The sequence below is a fragment of the Dermochelys coriacea genome, chromosome 6 (assembly GCF_009764565.3).
Source record: "Dermochelys coriacea isolate rDerCor1 chromosome 6, rDerCor1.pri.v4, whole genome shotgun sequence".
NCBI classification, from domain to species: Eukaryota; Metazoa; Chordata; order Testudines; family Dermochelyidae; genus Dermochelys; species Dermochelys coriacea.
In genome coordinates this window covers 70501922-70522917 of record NC_050073.1, presented here as the reverse complement: position 1 = coordinate 70522917, position 20996 = coordinate 70501922, and the positions used below count along the sequence as shown (strand labels likewise).

The 20996-nt window shown below is 39.8% G+C and overlaps 1 protein-coding gene across 1 annotated transcript in view; it reads left to right on the top strand.

The window, feature by feature from the left end:
* The window catches only part of RYR3 (ryanodine receptor 3), a 529369-nt gene that overhangs the window by 186871 nt on the left and 321502 nt on the right, over positions 1 to 20996 (top strand). Inside the window, exons 27-32 of the mRNA XM_043516837.1 lie at positions 125 to 299; positions 11177 to 11385; positions 13049 to 13233; positions 14069 to 14105; positions 14587 to 14747; positions 15564 to 15729. Coding sequence (XP_043372772.1) covers positions 125 to 299; positions 11177 to 11385; positions 13049 to 13233; positions 14069 to 14105; positions 14587 to 14747; positions 15564 to 15729 — 933 coding nt within the window. The remainder of the gene's footprint in view (positions 1 to 124; positions 300 to 11176; positions 11386 to 13048; positions 13234 to 14068; positions 14106 to 14586; positions 14748 to 15563; positions 15730 to 20996) is intronic.

Below are 20996 nucleotides of genomic sequence, written 5' to 3'. Positions count from 1 at the left end.
TGCAATATAGACCCACTGATTGGCAATGAGTCTTGGCTTCCCTTTTTTCCCCTTTGCTTTGAATCTCTCTTGCAGCAAATCGGGTGTGTTGTATTTTTAATTCTGAGCTTCTGTTCTTTTTTAGGGCCAGCGTTGGCATCTAGGCAGTGGATTCTTTGGACGAAACTGGCAACCAGGAGATGTCGTTGGTTGTATGATAAACTTAGATGACAAGTCCATGATCTTTACTCTGAATGGGGAGTTACTTATAACCAATAAAGGTTCAGAACTTGCCTTTGCAGACTTTGAAATAGAAAAGGGTAAGTTGAATCCTATTGTTTTTAAAGTTATACTGCAAGCATATAAGAAAAATTAGGAGAAAATTATGTTGTACTACAGATTTAAAATGAATTGAGAAGTTTGAAATTGTATTGTTGCAGATGAATCTGCCTCTTCCCATTTCATGTTTCAGAGTAGCAGTCATGTTAGTCTGTATTCGCAAAAAGAAAAGGAGTACTTGTGGCACGTTAGAGACTAACAAATTTATTTGAGCATAAGCTTTCGTGAGCTACAGCTCACTATGCTCAAATGAATTTGTTAGTCTCTAAGGTGCCACAAGTACTCCTTTTCTTTTTCCCATTTCATGGCTGGGGATTCCTCATATACTTGGCACCCAGCTCTAACAGAGCATCTCAGACCCTTCACCTGAGTGAGAAGCAATGGGGAAACTTACTTGCTGTTGAATCCATTGCTGTTGCCCATCTAGTCTTTTGTTTGCCAAATGATTGTGCTGATTCCTTGTGCTTGAATGGCCCAAGCCTAGTCCTTTTGGTTTTTCCTGAGGATCAAGGGCAGTTATCAGCTACTTGTCTTGTTATGTTGCAATGTAAAGCCTGAAATTTAATGAAAAGATTATTAATTCCTTTGAGGGCACTGTGGTGAAAGGGTTCTGCAAGCCCTGATCTGGAAATAGAAAAATGGGTTTCAAACAACTTGCAGTATTGAATCATCCCTTTCACCAGGAATAATGATAAGAACAAACAACCACAAATCAACAATGATAAATAACTAAACTTAATTAAATAAAAGGTTAAAGAAAACAATGTACTCCCAGATCAGGGGTTAATGTGAATATCACATGAAAAAATAAACTTGAACCACTTTGATATTTTATTGTATGTCAGTGAGAACTAGACTTATAAATTTTAGTAGAAAGTGGGGGCTTGCACAATGAAAGCAATTTTGGGGACAACCGTATGTTCAATTTGTTCTTTTAAATTCTTTACAAAGATTTATTTTCGATACACATTTTCCAAAATGGCTCTATGACTTTCATGTTAAGCAATGAAGATTATTGCCAATCAAATTATATTACTAATGTTAATGTTTTCATTCTAGTTTTTCACTGAAAGGTGAAATAAGTTTGATCAATGTATAGTTAAGAGGGATACACTTCAGCTTGCTAGACACTCAATGGACCTTCAGCACTTAATAAATATCTGTAAAGTCCTTATAATGCGGTGGTTCTTAGGTCCATTATTCATGAATAAGGACTACCCATACTAGTAAGCATTTTCAGGATCAGCTTCCATGTATGTATGTATGACAGGGGGAGGTCTCAAGAAATGCATTACTGAAGGTCTGTGCATATTGATCAAATCACATGTGAATGAAGTAGGAAAGTAAAACATCAGTAAGGAAACAGATTTTAGTTTCATGCTTCTGAGAGTTAATAAAGATAACATTAAGCTAATTAAAATTGTGTCATACCAAGGTACAATCCATACCAATGAGTACCTGTGTCACCCCTGCCCTGTGACCTCGAGTGCACTTTACAATGCCTTGCTGATGTAACCTACGACCTGGACTGCTCACAAACAGCCTCCAGCATGCAAGTCACTCCCAGCTACATCTGTGTGTGGTGCAGCCAGCCACCACACCTGGGATCTTACCAGCCTTAAAGATTACTGCAGGGTGCCTCCAACACAATCCCAGCTCCAGTTTTTGCCCCAGAGATGTATGTTCTGTACTGCCTAGCCTTCTCCTAGACAGTACAAATATACTGAATCTGTTATTCCTTTCAGGGAATAATATGCACACAACTTGTTACCCCAAATGGAGTTACCCAGACACTTCAACTTTAACACATTGGATTAAATAAAACAATAAAACAAGTTTATTAACTACAAAGAGAGAGATTTTAAGTGAATACAAGTAATGAGGCATAAAAGTCAGAAATGGTTAGAAGAAAAATATAGAAAAAACACTTACCAATGCCTAATTTAACAAACTATATTAGATTCAAAACAAAGTTTTCTCACCACATGATTCAGCAGATTTCTGACCAAACTCTCAGGTCAGGACCCCTCCTCAAGAGTCCAACGGATGCGTCCTTTGTCTTTTCAGGTGCAGAGAACGTGATGGGCAGGGAGAAAGAGAGAGGTGTCTTAGGGTGTTTGTCCCTCCTTTTTATATTTTCAGTCCCCCTCTTGACAAACATTTCCAGCTGGGACCCAGGAGACCAAGAGTCTGTGTGGAAGGATATTCTCTGCTGGTTGTTGTTGTGGGGGTTTTTTTGGGTTTATTTATTTATTTTTTGCTAAAGTGTAGATTTGTGTCCCTGCCCCGTTTCCTGCCAAGAATGGCCACTTAGCAGGTAATGGTCCATCAGCCTTGTCAACCTTCTCTTTGTTTCTGAGGGACTGGTTTGTCCACTCCACAGATTTATCTGGAAAACATACTTTTAGTCACAGTCTCAATTTATGTTTATAACTTCACATATAACTGCTACATGCATTTTGCCATGATAATATTGACCAGCAAATTATGAGTTTTTAAATGATACCTCACAAGGCATACTTTGTACAAAGATTAGTACAATAATATGTTGGGTATGAACACTGTGGTGTATTCTATCATAAAAATATCTTTACACTATTCTGTTAACTAATTGCCTCCTTTGGTTTGCACAGTTTGTGAACACTACTATAAATAGCTTTGATTTTGAATAGACATTAAGCTGAAACTAATTGATCAGGACATACAGTTGACTGAAGACAGAAAAAGGGATGGATTTAAGCAACAGGCCACAACTTTATTAATTTAGCATTGGGGGGGCCTGCTGTGTAACCACAGGCTCTCTCTCATAAATCAGTGTAGTGTAGTTGTAGCTATGTTGGCCCCAGGATATTAGAGAGACAAGATGGGTCAGATAATATCTTTATGTATGTATTTATTTACTTCCTTATTTATTTATTTAGAAGTTGATCCAATAAAAGATATTACCTCACTCACCTTGTCCCTCATAAAGCAGGCATTTCACTGAATCCAGTGCAAAATCATAGGGATTCCACCATATAACTATTCACAGCTACTGGGGTGGGGGCGGAGGAATGGGCAGTTGGTTGGGCTTCCCCATTTGGGAAGGACCCCAAACCAAGGGGTGTTGCAACACCTTAATCTTTCTTCCTGCTGCACACCAGCCACTTGTTTCCTTTCTCTGTTTCCTGCCTGATCCAATCCTAATATCCCAAAGCCAAATGTCAATCCTGGCGTCTGAGAACAAAGCTGTCATGGGTAGCAGAGAGAGCATCCTGCTGCTTATGCTGAAGAGGGTTATTGAGAAGGGATATCGTAAGTAAAACACAGAAAACTATTTTGAAATCCTTACAATGCCCACCCCTTCTCCAGCAGTCTCACCAAATGGGAATATTGATTGGACTAGCTGTGGAGGAGAGAAGCAGAGTGCATGCCTCAGAATGTGGATTTTGGTCTCTTTGCCTCCCTCTGGCCAACTGCGGGGGGAAGGGAGCTGATGAGCTCTATGCTCCCACCCTCCATTATTGTAAACCTCTTCCTGGACTTTTGGGGGCCTTCTGCCCCTTTACATAGGAATATTCAGTACAATTAGCCTGAGTTTTTTGGGATGATGGAGTGAACTTGATGTTTGCATTTACTTACCAAATTTTTCACTTATCAGCCTGACTGAAAGATACAGCCGTTAATTCTGTGACATTTACAGACTTTAATATCTTCCATTTATTTATTTTTAAATACAGACTAGTCTGGTCTCAGAGTAGTCATGACATCTGCAGTGAGTGTGTGTGTGTGTGTGTGTGTGTATATATATATATATATATATATATATGTATATATATATATATATATATATAAAAGTGCTTCCTCTTGAAACCCTCTTTTACTTTCTCCTCTGTTGCTGGAATTCCCTTTGGGAACTTTTAGCTTCCTGTTTTTTTATCACCAACTGTTACAAACTTAACCAGTTTTGGTCCCCTTTGGTTCTCAGTTTCCCAGGCTGCCAGTCTTTTCTTGTCTAATAGTTTTGTCAGTGCTTTTAAAAATTTCCAGTGCCTCTGATGCAAGCCTTCAGGCAGTGCCATACATCAACCTAATAAAACGTGTTGTAAGATGGCTGTCTACTAGTACAGACTACGTCTGTTATCGTTCTTTGGACCACCAATGCACATTAGTTAGGCAATTGGTCATGAAGAGGCAGATTATGTGAGTAGTTTTCCACAAGCACTGCTATGTGAACTCCTTTACAGAACTGTACTTGAACAGTAATAATGAATTATGATAGTCATTATTAACACCTTACATCCAAAAGGATCTCAAAGTGTGAGTGCGTTTGCTGTTTATATAATTAGTTTTTTGCTTTCATGAGCATGCACAATCATCACTCATGTCAATGCAGATTACACGCATGTGGTCAGAGAACATTTTTACATTTGGGATTATTTCATTCACTAACCATATATGTTATTCTGCACCAGCAGTAATACAACAATTTTTACAAGATGAATATTGACTTGGCTCCAGTTTATGCATTTTTTTCAGCCTCTGCCTGTCTCATCTCAACTTCCCTTTTCCCTGGCCTCTACATGGTTCATTAAAAAAACCATGCAATATTTCCTTCCTCTCTCTCACCCCACCTTATAGAGCAACAGTTACTATATGGTTCTGTCAAAGAGGACCCAAGTGGCATTTTTAATTGTTCTTTCTTGGTTTTATTGCCATTTTCCCCAAAATGTAAAGCAGAATGTAGTGTCCTTGCAATGGTAATAACTTCATGCTGATTAGTAATTATCTGGCAATTTTTATTCTCACTTTTTTAGTCTCTGGTGGCACCCTCGTTATTTAGTTCTACACAAAATCATTTCCTCAAACACTTAACTTGTCTCATGTGAATTCAGACAGTTCTTCATCCTGCACCTTCATTTTGCATTTTTATGTGCCATGGTGTAATAGTCATTACTACTTTTTCACATTGCCAATCACAGCTACTCACTGTGCTTCTTCCTGATACCATAAAAACATAAGAACAGCCATAATGGGTCACATCAATGGTCCATCTAGCCCAATGTCCTGTCTTCCAACTGTGGCTAATGCCAGATGCTTAAAGAGAATGAACAGAACAAGGCAATCATCAAGTAATCCATGCCTTCTTCTTTGAGTGCTGTCCCTGTGGGTGCTCCACTTCAGGTGTGTCCTGGTGCCATCAATCGGAGATTTATGGTAGCAGTGTCTGTGCAGGTCGTGCATGCGCAGTTGGCATTTCGCCATACTGTTGGTGCCACGTCTAGCGCGTGCATGACCCGAACCCTCCAGTTCCTTCTCAACCTTCCTTGGCTGAAGACGGAGCTTAGGGGCAGTGTTCATTACTCTCATCAAACCTTTAAAAAGTGGGGCACTCCCCAATGAACAGCAAACGTGCAATGTTCTGCTCGAGAGCAGGAATGGAACCCTGGTCACTGGGGGACGCCTTTCTCATCATATGGGATGCACACCTCATGTACACTTTCCCACTGATTCCAATGGTATCACACGTGATGTACAAGACATGAACAGACAAGGCCAAGGTTATCCTCATAGTCCCAACATGGCCCAGATAAGCATGGTACCTTTACCTGATGCACATGGCGATATGCGCCTATGGTGGGGCGGTACCCCACCCCCATGCCAGATTGGGCTACAACAGGCCAGAGCAGCTGCACAAGGCTGCAGCCAATCAGGGAAGGCCTGTTAGAGAGCCAGTCAGGGCCAGTATTACAGCCAGCCAATCAGGGCTAGGCTAGACCCTATATAAAGGTTGCCCAGGAAGGGAGCAGGCAGTCTCTTCTGAAGGGAGAAGGTCTGTCTCCTGAGTGAAGGAGACCAGCACCCAGGACAGTGCAGTGCTGGGAAGGCTTGGGGGAGCTGAGGAGAGCTCCAGCCCAATACCTGCCAGGCTGCAGGCCCTGATAAAAGGGCCCACAAGGTGCAAGCGGGCCGAAGGGGAAGCAGCCCAGAGAAGAGAGGCGAACAAGGGGAGCGAAGGAGGGCAGAGAGGCTGCCACCAGAGGGCACTCTGGAGCCAGAGTATAGGGCGGGCCTGGGTCTCCCCCTTCCCCCTTGTACTACACCTGGCCATTAGGAGTGGCCATAGCAGACTGCACCCGACCCCTAATAGAAGGGCTTAGACTTTGGGGATGTGGTTGGCCACTGCAGCTGGGGTGAAGAGAAAAGACTGCTGTTAATCCCCCCCCCACAAAAGGGGGCGAGTGTGGACTTGGGGGAACTGCTGGAGGGCAGTGTCCTGAAGAGGACGCCGTGAGCTGAGAGTAACGTGGGTCGAGAAGCCAACTGAGGGCGAGAGATGGACGGGACACAACTGGCAGAGGGCATGCCGCATGAACTGAGCTAATCCCCAGTGTGAACAGAAGGAGGTGCTGCAGTGGTAAGTCCCAACCCTGTCACAGCGCCCCTCGAGCTTTCTCTCATTGTCCGAACCTGCTGTCTCAGAACAATGGTTGCACTCTTTACCCAAATCTGGAGAAACTCCACCTACAAGCGTGGCTCCTCCATGGTTCCGTCATGGTGAACTAGACTTATCAGAACAAGTTAAACACATTTTACTAAACAACAGGAAAGTGACCACGCATAATACTTATTTTCAAAAATTGAAGAGATTCTTCTCCTGGAGCTGAAACACTCAGGTTTAGCAATGAGCTCGATCAAAGTCCATCTTGTGGCTATTACTGTGTTCCATCATGAGATTGACGGAAACTCGATCTTCATGCACCCAATTACTAAATGCTTCGTCATGGGTCTCCAGAACATTTACGCAGAAGTTCACCAACTTAGCCCGGTCTGGGACCTCAATCTGGTGTTGAAATGCCTCAGCAGACTGCCATTTGAACCCTTACCCACCTGTTCCCTGCTGAATTTATCCATGAAAGTGTCCTTTCTGGTCGCCATTACTTCCGCCAGACGGGTGAGATTGGGGTGCTCATGGCTGATCCTCTCTACACAATATTCTTCAAAGACAAGGTCACACTATGTCTGCACCCAAAATTTCTACTGAAGGTAATATCATCCTTTCATATGAACCATTCCGTCTTCCTACGTTCTATCCCAAGCCTCATGAGACTCCAGTATAGACCGTCTTGCATACATTGGACATCAGGCAAGCATTAGCATTTTACCTGTAAAGGACCAACCCCTTTCCGGAAATATCCTAGACTTTCATTTCTACTACTGAGCGTTCAAAAGGCTGCACAATATCCATTCAGAGATCCTAAATGGATCTCCATATGCATTCAACAGTGCTATTGTATTCGGAACACAGATCCTCCTACACACATCAGAGCGTATTCCACATGATCTGTTTCTACATTAATAGCATTCCTCAACAAGGTTCCAATATTAGAGATTTGTAGGGCGGCCACTTGGGCTTCTTACCACACATTCACTGAGCACTATGCAATCACACAAGACTCCAGGGCTGACACCGTAGTTGGTCAAACCGTACTTTCCTCTACGACTCAAATGAACCCAAAGTTCCTCCTGACTTCTGAGGGGCACTGCTCTACAGTGAATGGTGAAAGGACTTTCTGCCCTCTTGTACTTGATACCTGCAAGGATCCATCTCCTCCCCACAGAAAGCACCCTTGGGATTGAGTGGTCTCCCACCTCCGTGTTGGGCCATACACTTCGGAGAGAAGTTTCAGTGCTTATGTGGAGGGGAGGAGCTGATAGTACCAAGGAGTTGTGGGGATCATTTATATTTTTATAAAAAGAACTAATAATGCTAGGTAGAGGCAGTGGTGAGCTGGAGCTGGTTCGCACGGATTTGCTAGAACCGGTTGTTAAATTTAGAAGCCCTTTTAGAACTGGTTGTTCTGCAAGGGACAACCGGTTCTAAAAGGGCTTCTAAATTTAACCGGCCAAAAGTGGCGCCTTAGGGGCCGACTCCATGGGTGCTCCAGCCCTGGAGCACCCAAGGGGAAAATTTGGTGGGTGCAGAGCACCCACTGGCAGCTCCCAGCCCGGCCCCAGCTCACCTTATCTCCGCTCCGCCTCCTCCCTGAACGTGCCGCCCCGCTCTGCTTCTCCGCCCCCTCCCCCGGCTTCCCGCAAATCAGCTGTTCACGTGGGAAGCTGGGGCAGGCTGAGAAGCAGGCTGCAGCTTTCCGCTCAGGCCCAGGGAAGTAGAGGTGAGCTGGGGGGGGCGCGAGGAGGGCCGCCCACGCTGCAGCAGGTAACCCGGGGGTGGAGGGCACACGGGAACTGCTCCTCGCCCCATCTCACCTCCACCACTCTCGGCCTGAGCGGGAAGCCACTGCCTGCTTCTCAGCCCTCCCAGGCTTCCTGCCAAACAGCTGATTCGCGGGAAGCTGGGGGAGGGGACGGAGAAGCAGAGCAGGGCGGTGCATTCAGGGGTGGAGGCAGAGCAGAGGTGAGGTGATCTGGGGCCGGGCACAGGGTGGGGAACTGCCGGTGGGGGCTCTGCACCCACCAATTTTCTCCATGGGTGTGCTTCAGCCCCGAAGCACCCAGGGAGTCGGCGCCTAAGGCGCCACTTTTGATGTGATTAGTGGGGGAGCGGCTGCTCCCCCCCAGCTATGCTCCCCCCCCAGGAGCCAGAGGGACCTGCTGGATGCTTCCTGGGAGCTGCCCCAGGTAAGCACCGCTGGGACTCCCCACCTCGCCCCCCAGCAGGTGCCTCTGGCTCTTAGGCGCGAAGCGGGGTGGGCACCTACTATGGTGGCCCACGAGACCCTCCTGCCCGGTTCTGAGGGCAGTCAGGGGACAGGGGAGAGGGGTGGATGGGGCAGGGGTCCTGGGGGGGGGTGGGCAACGACCCCCTCGTGGGGTGAGGAGGGAATCCATTGTTAAGATTTTGGCAGCTCATCACTGGGTAGAGGGGAGGTTCGGGGACAGCCTGTAGAGAAGAAAGGAAAAGAAACGAGAAATAAAATAGGCATAAAGCCCAGGGTAACTTTCTCTGTAGAGAGAACATGGGTTATGGTTTCATAGGGAATTTTTTAAATGATAATTACATTTTAAAAATGTATATGATCCAGAGCCATCAAATTGCATGTTATTAGCCTATGCAAATCCCTTTTATTACAGTTACCTTCATTTTCCCTCCCCGTTTCACTTTTATTGTTTGTTACACTCGCTTCTTATATCTTGTTTTCAGTAAACTCTTTGGGAGAATGAGCCATATCTACCTATGTACTTGTATAGTGCCTCGCACAAAGAAGCCGTGGGACCTTTGGGCACTACTATGATAATAGTATGAGCAAGTGCATTATGGAGTATTTTTAAGACCTGTTATTAACACCACAGCACTTCTCCTGAGCACATTAGAAGCTTTGTAGGAGCATACAGATCTTCTCATATTTATATGTTCCCCAGATCCATGAGCTCTGAATCTCATGGGCTTGATAAACTCAGCAGATGGAGGGTTGCTAATTTGTGGAACCGTGATTCTTTTAAAGTTTACATGCTCCTATAGAGTTTTTAAGGTCCACAAGAAAAGTGCTGCAGGACTTGGGACCATGAAGGGCATCAAAGCCCTGCTAATACATAGGGAGTTGAGTTCCTGGGTCGGTTCCCATTGGTCTTCAGCCTGACTCTGAGTGCACCAGAAGCAAGTTGGGACCCTAAGGAGAAACGGTGAAAGGCCTTTAACAAAAAAATTCTTAAGACAAATATCAAGTCCATCTAGTCTTATTTAGGGTTTTGGAAAAAGTTTGTGGCCCAGCCCTTTGTGTTGCTTTTTGGCTGTGTAGATAATTGTATTCCCTTGCATATTTGATATGTATTTGAATTCAGTTTGTATTTTTGTTCACAAAGAAATTCATGCTGATTTTTTGCTTAAAATAAGTTTGGAGGTGTGAGTGGTAATTTTATGTATATAACTTTTTCATCCTGAAGAAGTGGCACTCAAAGGACTTTACAAGACAATAAAACACACACAGGCATAGGTGTGGGAGCTAGGCAACCAACTACCACACATTGGGGTGAAGGGAAATTTTGGCCAAGGACACCCAGTGAGACCTTACAGAAAACTATGTGGGATTTTTAATGTTCACACTGTGCAGACATGGCCTTGAGTACTAAGATTGCACCTTAAATATCTCCATTCAGTAAGCTGTATGAACCTATGTTTTATTTGCCTCAGAACGATTAAGAACTGAGCTGATCCTTCCTGTATTTGAATGACTGGTTCAAGCAAACTTGGGTTTTTCAAACCTGATGGTTAGACCCCTAAAGGTATGTTTATGCTTCAAAGAAAATCCTGTGGCACTGAATCTCAGAGCCCGGGTCAATTGACTTGGGTTCACAGGGCTTGAGCTGTGGGGCTAAAAATAGCAGTGGGCTCTGAGATCCAACCTCCATCCTGAGTTTCAGAATCCAGGCTCCAGCTTGAGCAAGAACGTCTACACTGCTATTTTTTAGCCCCGCAGCCCAAGCCCTGTGAGCCTGACTCAATTGACCCAGGCTCTCAGATTTGACACCATGGGTCTTCCTTTGCAGTGTAGACCTATCTTAAGCCACCTCTTCAAGTTCACGTATTTTCATGTTTGTTTCAGATATAACTATCTGCTTGTTTACATAAATGTTGTAGTAAGGATGAACCTCATCCTGGTGCAGAGGTCCAACACAAAGCCCTCTGCAGCAACTGTGCCCCACTGAAGTCCTTAAAAGGGAGGATAAGTGAAGTGATGTGGCCTTGCATGGGCCCTCACGACAGAGATGAATTTCACCCATGTTCATGTATCGGAATGTTAACCTTTATTAATTCTTAAATGAACTGAGGTTAAATTTACATTGGATAGAATCCAAAATAAATGCTTGTGTTCTCTAGGTAAATTGTGTTTTGTTTTCTGTATTATCATTTATTTAGGTTTAGTCCCAATTTGCTCACTGGGTCTGTCTCAGATTGGCCGTATGAACCTTGGAATGAATGCCAGCACCTTCAAGTATTATACCATGTGCGGCCTTCAAGAGGGTTTTGAACCTTTTGCTGTCAACATGAATCGAGATGTTGCTATGTGGTTTAGCAAACGCTTACCAACTTTTGTCAACGTGCCAAAAAATCATGCTCATATTGAGGTAACATTGCATGTTAAGAAGACACCTGTTTCTAAACTGTTGATTTAGTCATGCCAAGACTAAATCATCAGTGATACTGACTGTCATAAGGTAATATATAATAAAGCTATTACTCATAGACTTTAAGGCCAGAAGGGACCGTCGTGGTGTAGTCTGATCTCCTACACATCTCAGGCCTCAGAACCACATCCACCCAGTCCTATAATAGGCCCATAACTTCTGGCTGAGTTACTGAAGTCCTCAAATCTTGATTTAAATACTTCAAGTTACAGAGAAGCCACCATTTATTCTAGTTCAAACTAGCAAGTGACCCATGCCCCACACTGCAGAGGAAGGCAAAAACACCCCAGAGTCTCTGCCAAGCTGACCTGGGGGAAACTTCCTTCCCAAACCAAAATATGGTGATCAGACCCTGAGCATGTGGGCAAGACCCACCAGCCACACATCTGGGAAAGAATTCTCTGTCATAACTCAGATCCCTCCCCATTTAGGGTCTCATCTCTGGCCACAGGAGATATTTGCTAATAGCAGTCGTGGATGGGTCATATGCTATTGTAGGCAATCTCATCATAGCATCCCCTACATGAATTATCAAGCTCAAAACAAGTTAGGTTTTTTGTCCCCCACTACTCTCCTTGGAAGGCCATTCCAGAATTTCACTCTCTGATCATTAGAAACCATCTAATTTCAAGCCTAAACTTGATATTGATAACTTGATAGCTAAATTATGTCCATTTGTTCTTGTGCCAACATTCGCCCTTAACTTAAATTATACCCCTCCTCCCTGTGTTTATCCCTCTGATGTATTTTGTAGAGAGCAATCATATCTCCCCTTATTTTTGTTTTGTTAATCTAAACAAACTAAGATCCTTAAATCTCCTATCATAAAGCAGGATCTCCAGTCCTCTGATAATCCTAGTAGCCCTTCTCTGCACCTGTTTCAGTTTGAACTCATCTTTCTTAAACATGGGAGATGAGAATTGCACACAGTATTCCAGATGAAATCTCACCACTGCCTTGTATAATGGTGGTAACTCTTCTCTATTGCTATTGGAAATATCTCACCTGGTGTATCCTAGGATTACATTAACTAATGTTGGCTAAAATTTCAGATGATCTCCTTGTCTGTCTCCCACTTCATTTATGGTAGTGTTGTCACCCCATGTGGATGTTCATTATTGTTCTTTATGTATGTATTACTCATTCATATTGGTGCACTACAGTCATTTGGGTACTCAGAGCATGCCAACTGTGGATTATTTTAAACTTCTTTTGTATCCAAATTTATATTTTCTACCTTTTACTTTTTTATCCTTTTTATCTGCCCTCTTTTGTTGAGGGTCTGTTCAGTCACCTTGTCCATACATCAAGATAGAAGTCATTGGGACTCTATATTAAAATTAAAGTGAGAATCTAAAAAAAAAACCTTTTGAATTATGAGTGTAAGAGATTAGCAATGCAAATAATATTTGTCTTTCTTGGATTTTTCTCTACTGGACATTTGGCTTGACTTTGTTTTGTGAGGATGAAACAGTTTAAACAGCTACCTGTTCGTTATAAGTTAATTCTTGGTCAACTGAATTCAGCATGAATTAATATAAAATTTCCATAATGTGTTTCTCAGTTTTATAAATGAATTTGATATTATTTTTATGATTTTTAGATAACGAGAATCGATGGAACCATTGACAGCCCACCTTGCTTAAAAGTGACCCACAAGACATTTGGCACACAAAACAGCAATGCAGACATGATATATTGCCGTTTGAGCATGCCCATTGAGTTCCATTCATCCTTTAACTATGGCACTAGTGTGACAAGTGTATCTGCTGATGCTTTCCAAAAAAGGTTAGATTTATATTTAATAATCTAATAATAATAGTCTTCTAGTCGAAATTTAATAAACGATTCTCCATTATTCTCTTTTTTACATATAGTACTTCCCATTCATTTTCCTTCCACACACTGTAATTTTATAGGATTTATGTTACTGATGTTCTTTATTTATTAACAAAGCACAGTATTTTAAATGTGAAGATTTAAATAACCTTAAAACAAAAATTTTCTGTAGAGCACTAGATATCTAAACAAGAATTGAATATACCCAAAGAAATGTAGCAAGAGGGCTCTAGTTATTTATTGGCTTGACTTTGAGACGTGCTGAGCACTCAAAAATCCCAGTGTGATCAGCAGGATTTCCAGGGATTCAGCACCTCTGAAAGCCAGGCCAGAATCTTTTACTTACCCTCTAATCTTGAATTTATGTTATATAATCCCCACCCCATTTCATATTTCTACTCCTCTTCTTAGTTCATGTGTACTGCAAATGCAGCAATAAATATGCTCAGGGAAGGAAAAAGACCATTTATCTTTGGTTGGCTGTTGTAAATATTTCTCTCTACAGTTCTTCCTCGTGTCAATGGGAATGATCACATATGCATCACCTTCCTTCCTTGATCTTCTCTAGAAAGGGTTGTTGCATTCCATTGACTCCGGGCATGAAAGTTCTGTTGTTTGTGTCCAACAAACAGAAACTAATCCATATGAGCAATTTATTTCAAGTATTCAAAAAATATATATGTATATATATATATATATATATATATATATATATGTATGTATATACAGTGTCACTTAATGCTTTACACTACCAAATTACTACAATGCTGCTTTTTTCCTCCAGAAAACAGAACCAAGAGACTGCTCTTCACACTACAACAGTAAGTAAATATGCTCAGTTATGCCTTTCATTACTTAATGTTTGCTGCATGGTAATATGCTCATTTAAAAAGGGTCTGTTGAAAATGCCCGGAAAATACTTTCTAGTGATTTTATTTGTGTGTATCCACATTGGCCAAAATTTTAAAATTTGGTGCCTATGTTTGCTTCTAAATATATATCTAAACCATGTCTTTATTGTGGATTATTTTTTCTTTATTGTAGTACTACTACTACTTTCCTAACTGTAGTATTTCTATATAAGGGGATACCATTTTCTCATGTTTCAGAGTTTATTTTTGCTTTTTTACAGAAACATACTTTTAAGAACCATAGGCAATATTCACAGTAGCTGTGCTTTTTTTTAAATCTGAATGTATGTCTGATGATCTCTTCCTGTATTTGTTAAGAATGTTTCTTATTTTTGTCTTCATAATACAATTCAGTTTTCTGTCACTGACCCACTACTTTTTCTCTTTTCAGTACTATTACTCAGTCCGAATATTTGCTGGTCAAGACCCATCCTCTGTCTGGGTTGGCTGGGTAACACCTGACTACCACTTTTACAGTGAAAATTTTGACCTAAATAAAAATAGCACAGTGACAGTTACTTTAGGTGATGAAAGAGGCAGGGTTCACGAAAGGTAGGGGACTTGCATATCACTTATTAAAGAATATTTTTTAAATTAGCTATTTACTTGTTGTTGAAATGGAATTTTACTTTATTATCCACAAAGATGAATGAAACTGAAGTAATAATGGATCATGTTCTAATGCTCATTTAAATTCAAGTATTAGATGGAACTAGTCACTAAATCATGTATTTGTTAATTAACAAATTTTAGGTGGTGCTGTTAAAGTCCGATAGAGGGCATTATGTTTCAACTAACAATTTGCCCAGCTCTCCTCCTTTCATTGTTACACCTGAATAATCACTACAAGTGAACTCATGCTTTCCAAATCAGGCATGTCACAGTTGAGTGGCATTCCGAAAAGTAAGAAATTCATTCATGCTTTTGAAATCTGTAAAGAACATTAGAGAGGGTCTTTCCAAACTGAATCATGTCCAAGCGAATATTGATTCATTGGTATAAGTGCAAGTAAAGACACCAGGACAAGTGAGAAATGGCTTTGCAAAGTAAGTTTGTTGTTCATTTGACAAATGGTCAGTACAAACAGTGATCAGTAAAACAAAGTTCCTTTATATTTTAAGATGTTCTTTCTTCATTATGACAACAAAACAGTAAAAAATCTTACCTCTCCCTCAGAATTTCTAGTTATTGGTGAAAAAAAATTATTTAATGTACATCTTAATATATGTACATCTTTATATTTAATCAGTCACAATCCCGCAAATAGAAAAGGAGAACTTGTGGCACCTTAGAGACTAATAAATTTATTTGAGCATAAGCTTTCGCACAAATAATTAGTTTTCATTGTTCTTGATATTTTTCTTTCAGTGTGAAGCGCAGTAACTGCTACATGGTTTGGGGTGGAGACACATTTGGTAATTCCCAGAGATCAAATCGCAGTAATGTTGATTTAGAAATTGGATGCCTTGTTGACCTGAGTACTGGAATGTTGTCATTCACAGCCAATGGAAAAGACCTTGGCACTTGTTATCAGGTATTAGCAGCTTTTCAGAAAATTAGCTATCAAGTTGGCTGCTTTTACAAAGATTATTTCTTTCTTCGCCAGATGTCTAACTTTCCTGTGACAACAGTACATATTTCTGATATCATTATTTTTTGAAATGTGTGTTGATAAAATGAAAAATCTGCTCATGTAATGCCACATCTCTCCTGTTTCCAATAATTCTTTTAAACAGAAGAAATAGTACTGATATTAACAGAAAAATATTAGTTGGAAAAATATTGATTGGACCTTTCATCTCTCCTATATGTCAATATTTTGTTTGATAATTTTATATCATTAAATTTTATTTAAAAATCATTCTTTAATATGTAACATATCAAGAAAGGAAGCAGAAATGATTTAGAGTGGAGGTAGATTTTGGCTTCAAAAATCAAATCCAGATTTCAGGAACCCCAAAGTTTGGATCTGGATATCTGGTTTGTCTAAATATTTGAATAGCAACCATATACAACTTTTGGATCTTGGTTCAGGTTTTGTATGTCCCCCAGAACTCTGGAATATGGGGATCTGGTGACTGGGTTTAATTCAGTCTCTAGTTAAGTATACTCTTAAATTTCATTTCATAAACATTTTGCTCCTTTTTTCAGCTTAGATGGTGAAACTAGGCTGGTCAGTTTACTTTATGCTTTTATTTATGCAGTAGCTAACACAATACTGTCAGATCTGAGTTTGTGGAATGGCAAAGAAATGTTTAAATTAAAAGTAAACCTTGTTATTAAACTTTAAAAATAATGACAATATTGATTTTCTTTTTAGTATTTTGAAAACTTTTTATTTGCAAAACCTATATATGGAGTGTAAATGCTGAAGTGAAAACTTTAAAAACTAATTTTTCTTACAATCAAAACACTTACTCTAAATTTGTTAAACAAGAAATTACTGGGTGATTAATCTATCCCTCCTCTAAATCTGATTTTGCCACTCTGTATTTGGGACTACTTCGGTTGACTTCAGTAGAATTTGTATGCAAGGATCTTTTGCAGGATCAGGCCCTCTCATGCTGCTGTGACTTTTAGAAAGCACTGTCATCTCCAAACAAGCTATCCAACATTCAGTCTAGCAATGAAATGGCCATGTTTCAGATCTAGATGTTTATTTCAATAAAACAATGTTCAGTGAAATATTGTACCAGCAGTCCACTTATCTTTCTTCTTCAGACGGAGCCTAACAGACTTACCTTATTTAGTAAGTCATTTTCATAATATACTAAAAAAGCTGTCACTAGCAACAGATAATAGCATACAGAACCTTCTGAAACTACTCATGAGAATCTATCTCTGGCTGGCCGTGAATAAAAATTGTTGCCAGTTGGTAGCTATTTGGAGGCCTATATGAAAAGAGCTGATGGGTCTTACTCTATTTCCAACCTGGACAAGTGTCTATATATAATAAAATCCATCATCAAATTTGGTTCTAACTTACTCCTCTTTTTGACAGCCTTAGAAGAGAAGGCAGTGAATGAATGTGCTTGAATGTTTATTTCTCAACCCTAGTGGGGTAGGCTCATTTGGAAGCTTGCAGGGCTGTTGCCCATTGTGTGTAGCTGCTCTCTGTATAACTTAGAGGACTGCTTTTTCCAATGTTGCCAATTTGTCAATCATTTTTCTGGATTCCCCCCAAATTCACTTAAATATCATTAAGATAAATTAAACACTAAAAACTACACTATTAAAGGAATCAGAGGCACAAGTTGAGTAAGAGGCTTTTTGGGGGGCACTAAAAGCAAAGTTAGCACTATAGACTGAGGAGTGTGGCTTGACTGAAGCATCATCTTTAATCGTTTTTCTATTTTGAGAGTATTTTGTTACCCCCTTTTATTATTTTGGAGTGTTCACATTGACGCAATACCAACTTGGATTCCAGGTTTTAATAAGTTGTAAAACCTGCCAGTAGCAAAATAGCTAACAGGCAAGCTGAATAAATGGAGGTGGATGCTTTGTGATCAGCCACGGGACTAGGCACTGAACAGAGGTTCTTTCCATCTATTGGGAACTGTAACACAATATTTTGGTTGACTTCAGGAGAGTAGTTCCACATTGTTTGTTTTCCATTATAGTAAATCGTATGAAATGTACATGAACAACACTGAAGATGTGTGAAATGGAAATGGTTCTAAACATGTTGGGTAAACTAGTCAGGAGATTTTACACGCCCAGGTCTATACTAGGTCCATATGAAAAAATATCTACATTTCAAGAGATATAGGTGGATAATATTAAAGATGTTCCACTTAGAAAATATCCACATAGAACTGTATGCTTTTTAGATAGGAATGAAAACAGTTGAAAAAATTGTATTTGTCCCCATATTAGAACAGGCTACTTTTGTATGTGTAATACTAACGCTTGCTGGATGGTGCTTGTGACAATGTTGCCCTCTAGTGGACAAAGCCGACATAAGACAAATGTTTTATGCCGACAACTTTTATATAAGGGGAACTGGTATTGACCCCTATATGTTATTTTCTATTATAAACAATTCTTGCAACCCTTTTTTGAGAACCTCTTACACTTCCATTGTTTGCAGCAGACCTTTGAAATTTGCAGGGAAAAAACCCTGCCATTTTCTTGTCCCATTATTATTTTTTTCAAATTTGGATGAGTTATAAGGTGTTGAAAATTACCATAAACCATGTCTGGCTTGCATTGTTATTGCTTAATTTTGTCAGTGTGCCAAATTCTCTGAATATTCTAAGGCCTGGTTGCTTCTGTAGCAGCAGCATACACTGCACTGGGAATTTCCCGAGCAGAGACAGGCCATCTGCCTCTTTCCCCACTCCCACCAAGCAATTCCCTAAAGTTTGCACTTGGCCCCAAGGCCTATCCCTCCATCTGCGGGTGCTTCATGGGGCATGAACAACAATCATTAATTTATTACACCATAGCCTAGCCTACTTGATTGCCAAAAAATTACCAATGTTCCTAACACCAATTGGCTCCACCAGATTTACAAAGATTTTAAGCCATAGTGCAGAGATGGTTTTCTACCTGTCACAGCTATTTTCAGCACTATGTCAATAAGAATTGCTTGTGATATGGTTAGGTACTGAGCATGGTTGCCAGTGCCAGAGAGCCATGAGCACTAGAGTTTCTGTTGCAATGGAGCTCAAGCAGTTTTGGAATCCTATTTAATAAAAAAAAATAGAAAAACAAACAAACAAAAAACCCTTGGGTAGACACAAAAAAGTATGTGTTAACTAAAATTACCCTTAACTCTTTAAACTATATATAAATTAAATGCTGTGTGCTGCTTTCTTTGAAAACTATTGTAGTGAGATCCCTGATTTTTATGGCCAGTTTTAGATCAAGGTAACAGCTGCTGAATAAAGACATGGAATTTATTGTTCTCATAAGAACAATTAGCTCTGTTATTTTTTGTAGCATTCCTTGTTTGTTAGATGCAAGGATACTTCATTTAGGTGTTTTCTTAATTTTGCAAAGAATTCCCTGGGAAATGTAACGTAAGGGTTATTATTATTCCTGATGTGGCAGCTTTCAAAATGATGCTTCTGTTATGTGCAAGCCATTAAAACTCAGGGTCTTTGTACTAAATTTAAAACAGAATATCATGAAAGGACTTCTCTCTTTTTTCAAGTATTCTTTTCCCAGAAAACACTTTTGAACATATTGAGTGGTTTTGAGATTTATTTATTTTTTTAAATGAATGTGGTCTACTTAAACTGGTCTACTAAAAAACAGAGTGTAGCCCTTTCTATAAGGGTGTATATTCTCTGAAAGTATTTAGGCAATAAAGAGTTAAAAATCTGCACATGAATCATGTCTCAATAATTTTAAGCTGTCTATTTCAAATTGTTTAATTCTTTGCTCTAATTTTCAAAATAATAATGAAAATAAGTGTGTTTGGCCTTTGTCTTTCTTTTTAAACACTTCTGGATGAAAATCCTAATATAAATGAGATTTTTTTCAGTCACATCCTTTGGGCAAGTGACTGATAGTTCAGCCAGATCCCTGGACAAAGACTGAAATAATTGTTATTCTAATGTTGTAACTATTTCCATTTTTCAATTTTCTTAAGTGGAGCAGAGGAGCAATATTTGTATGCTGGATCTTCATTCACAAAGGCCCAGTGACCAAAATAATGAGTGGCTCTAGACCTATTCATTATGTAATGTTAGAAAGTTCAGAAACCTTTTTCTATATTTAATATAATAAGGAGGAAATGAAAAATAATATATATTTAATAGAGACATTTATAATTAATTGTCATACCAATATCAAATCATAGAAAAGAGAAATGGGATCTTTAATATAGATTTATGAAGGCAGTTTATTTTATTCGAGGCTAGTAACAATGTGCTGACCTTCACACAAGATTAAAAAATAAAAAGTAAATTATTAAAACTGAGAGAGAGAGAAAGAGAAAGTATCTATCTATCTGGTCAACCTATCTACTAGCAAATAGCAAAGAATTTTACAATCTTTAGTCAATTTCCAAAAGAATGTCTAGGATACGTTCAGTATTTTTCCAACTTTGTTGTATTAAAATGTTGCTTTCCAATCTATGATGCTTTGTTTTCCTGCTTCTTAGGGAAAGACTGCATAAATCACAGGGTGTATAACCATTGCACATTTTGCTTTTTTCCAGGGGCTAGAAATGCATATATTTTGTATCTAACCCAATGCTGAGAGTGTATTTCCCTTAAAATACATCAGCTTAGAAAGTGTTGGATACCTACAGTGTATAGTTTGCCGGATGTGATTGCATGATCATTTAAGGCATCTTGTGGTTTTTCTAGAGAATAAAATTGATTGTCTGAGTGACCTACAGAACTTGTAATGCACAATTCTGCAGCCTTCAGCAGTTTGCCACACTTTTTAGCTTGTAACACTTTACACTGATACACAGCATATCTAGTACACTAACTGCACATACATGCTACGTGTAGTATACGTGCATATTATATGAAATATTCAGTGATTTGGTATAAATGTTTATTTTACTCATTTAGGGTCACTCTGAATGGTGAAACCATGAATTAATTAGGACATACCAAACGAAAGACCATAAAAATATATCACATTCCACATGGTCAGGTGTTTTTCCATTTACAGTAAAATACTTGAGACAATTTTTTAGAGAGTTCTTAAAAATAAATTGGTACTTTTTCCTGTGTGTAAAGTACCAGAAATCTAAATATACAGTTGGAAGAAGAGAAAATTTTTAAGTAATAAAAAAAGTCTACACAAGTTTCTCTGTAAATTACAATGTCACAGTTT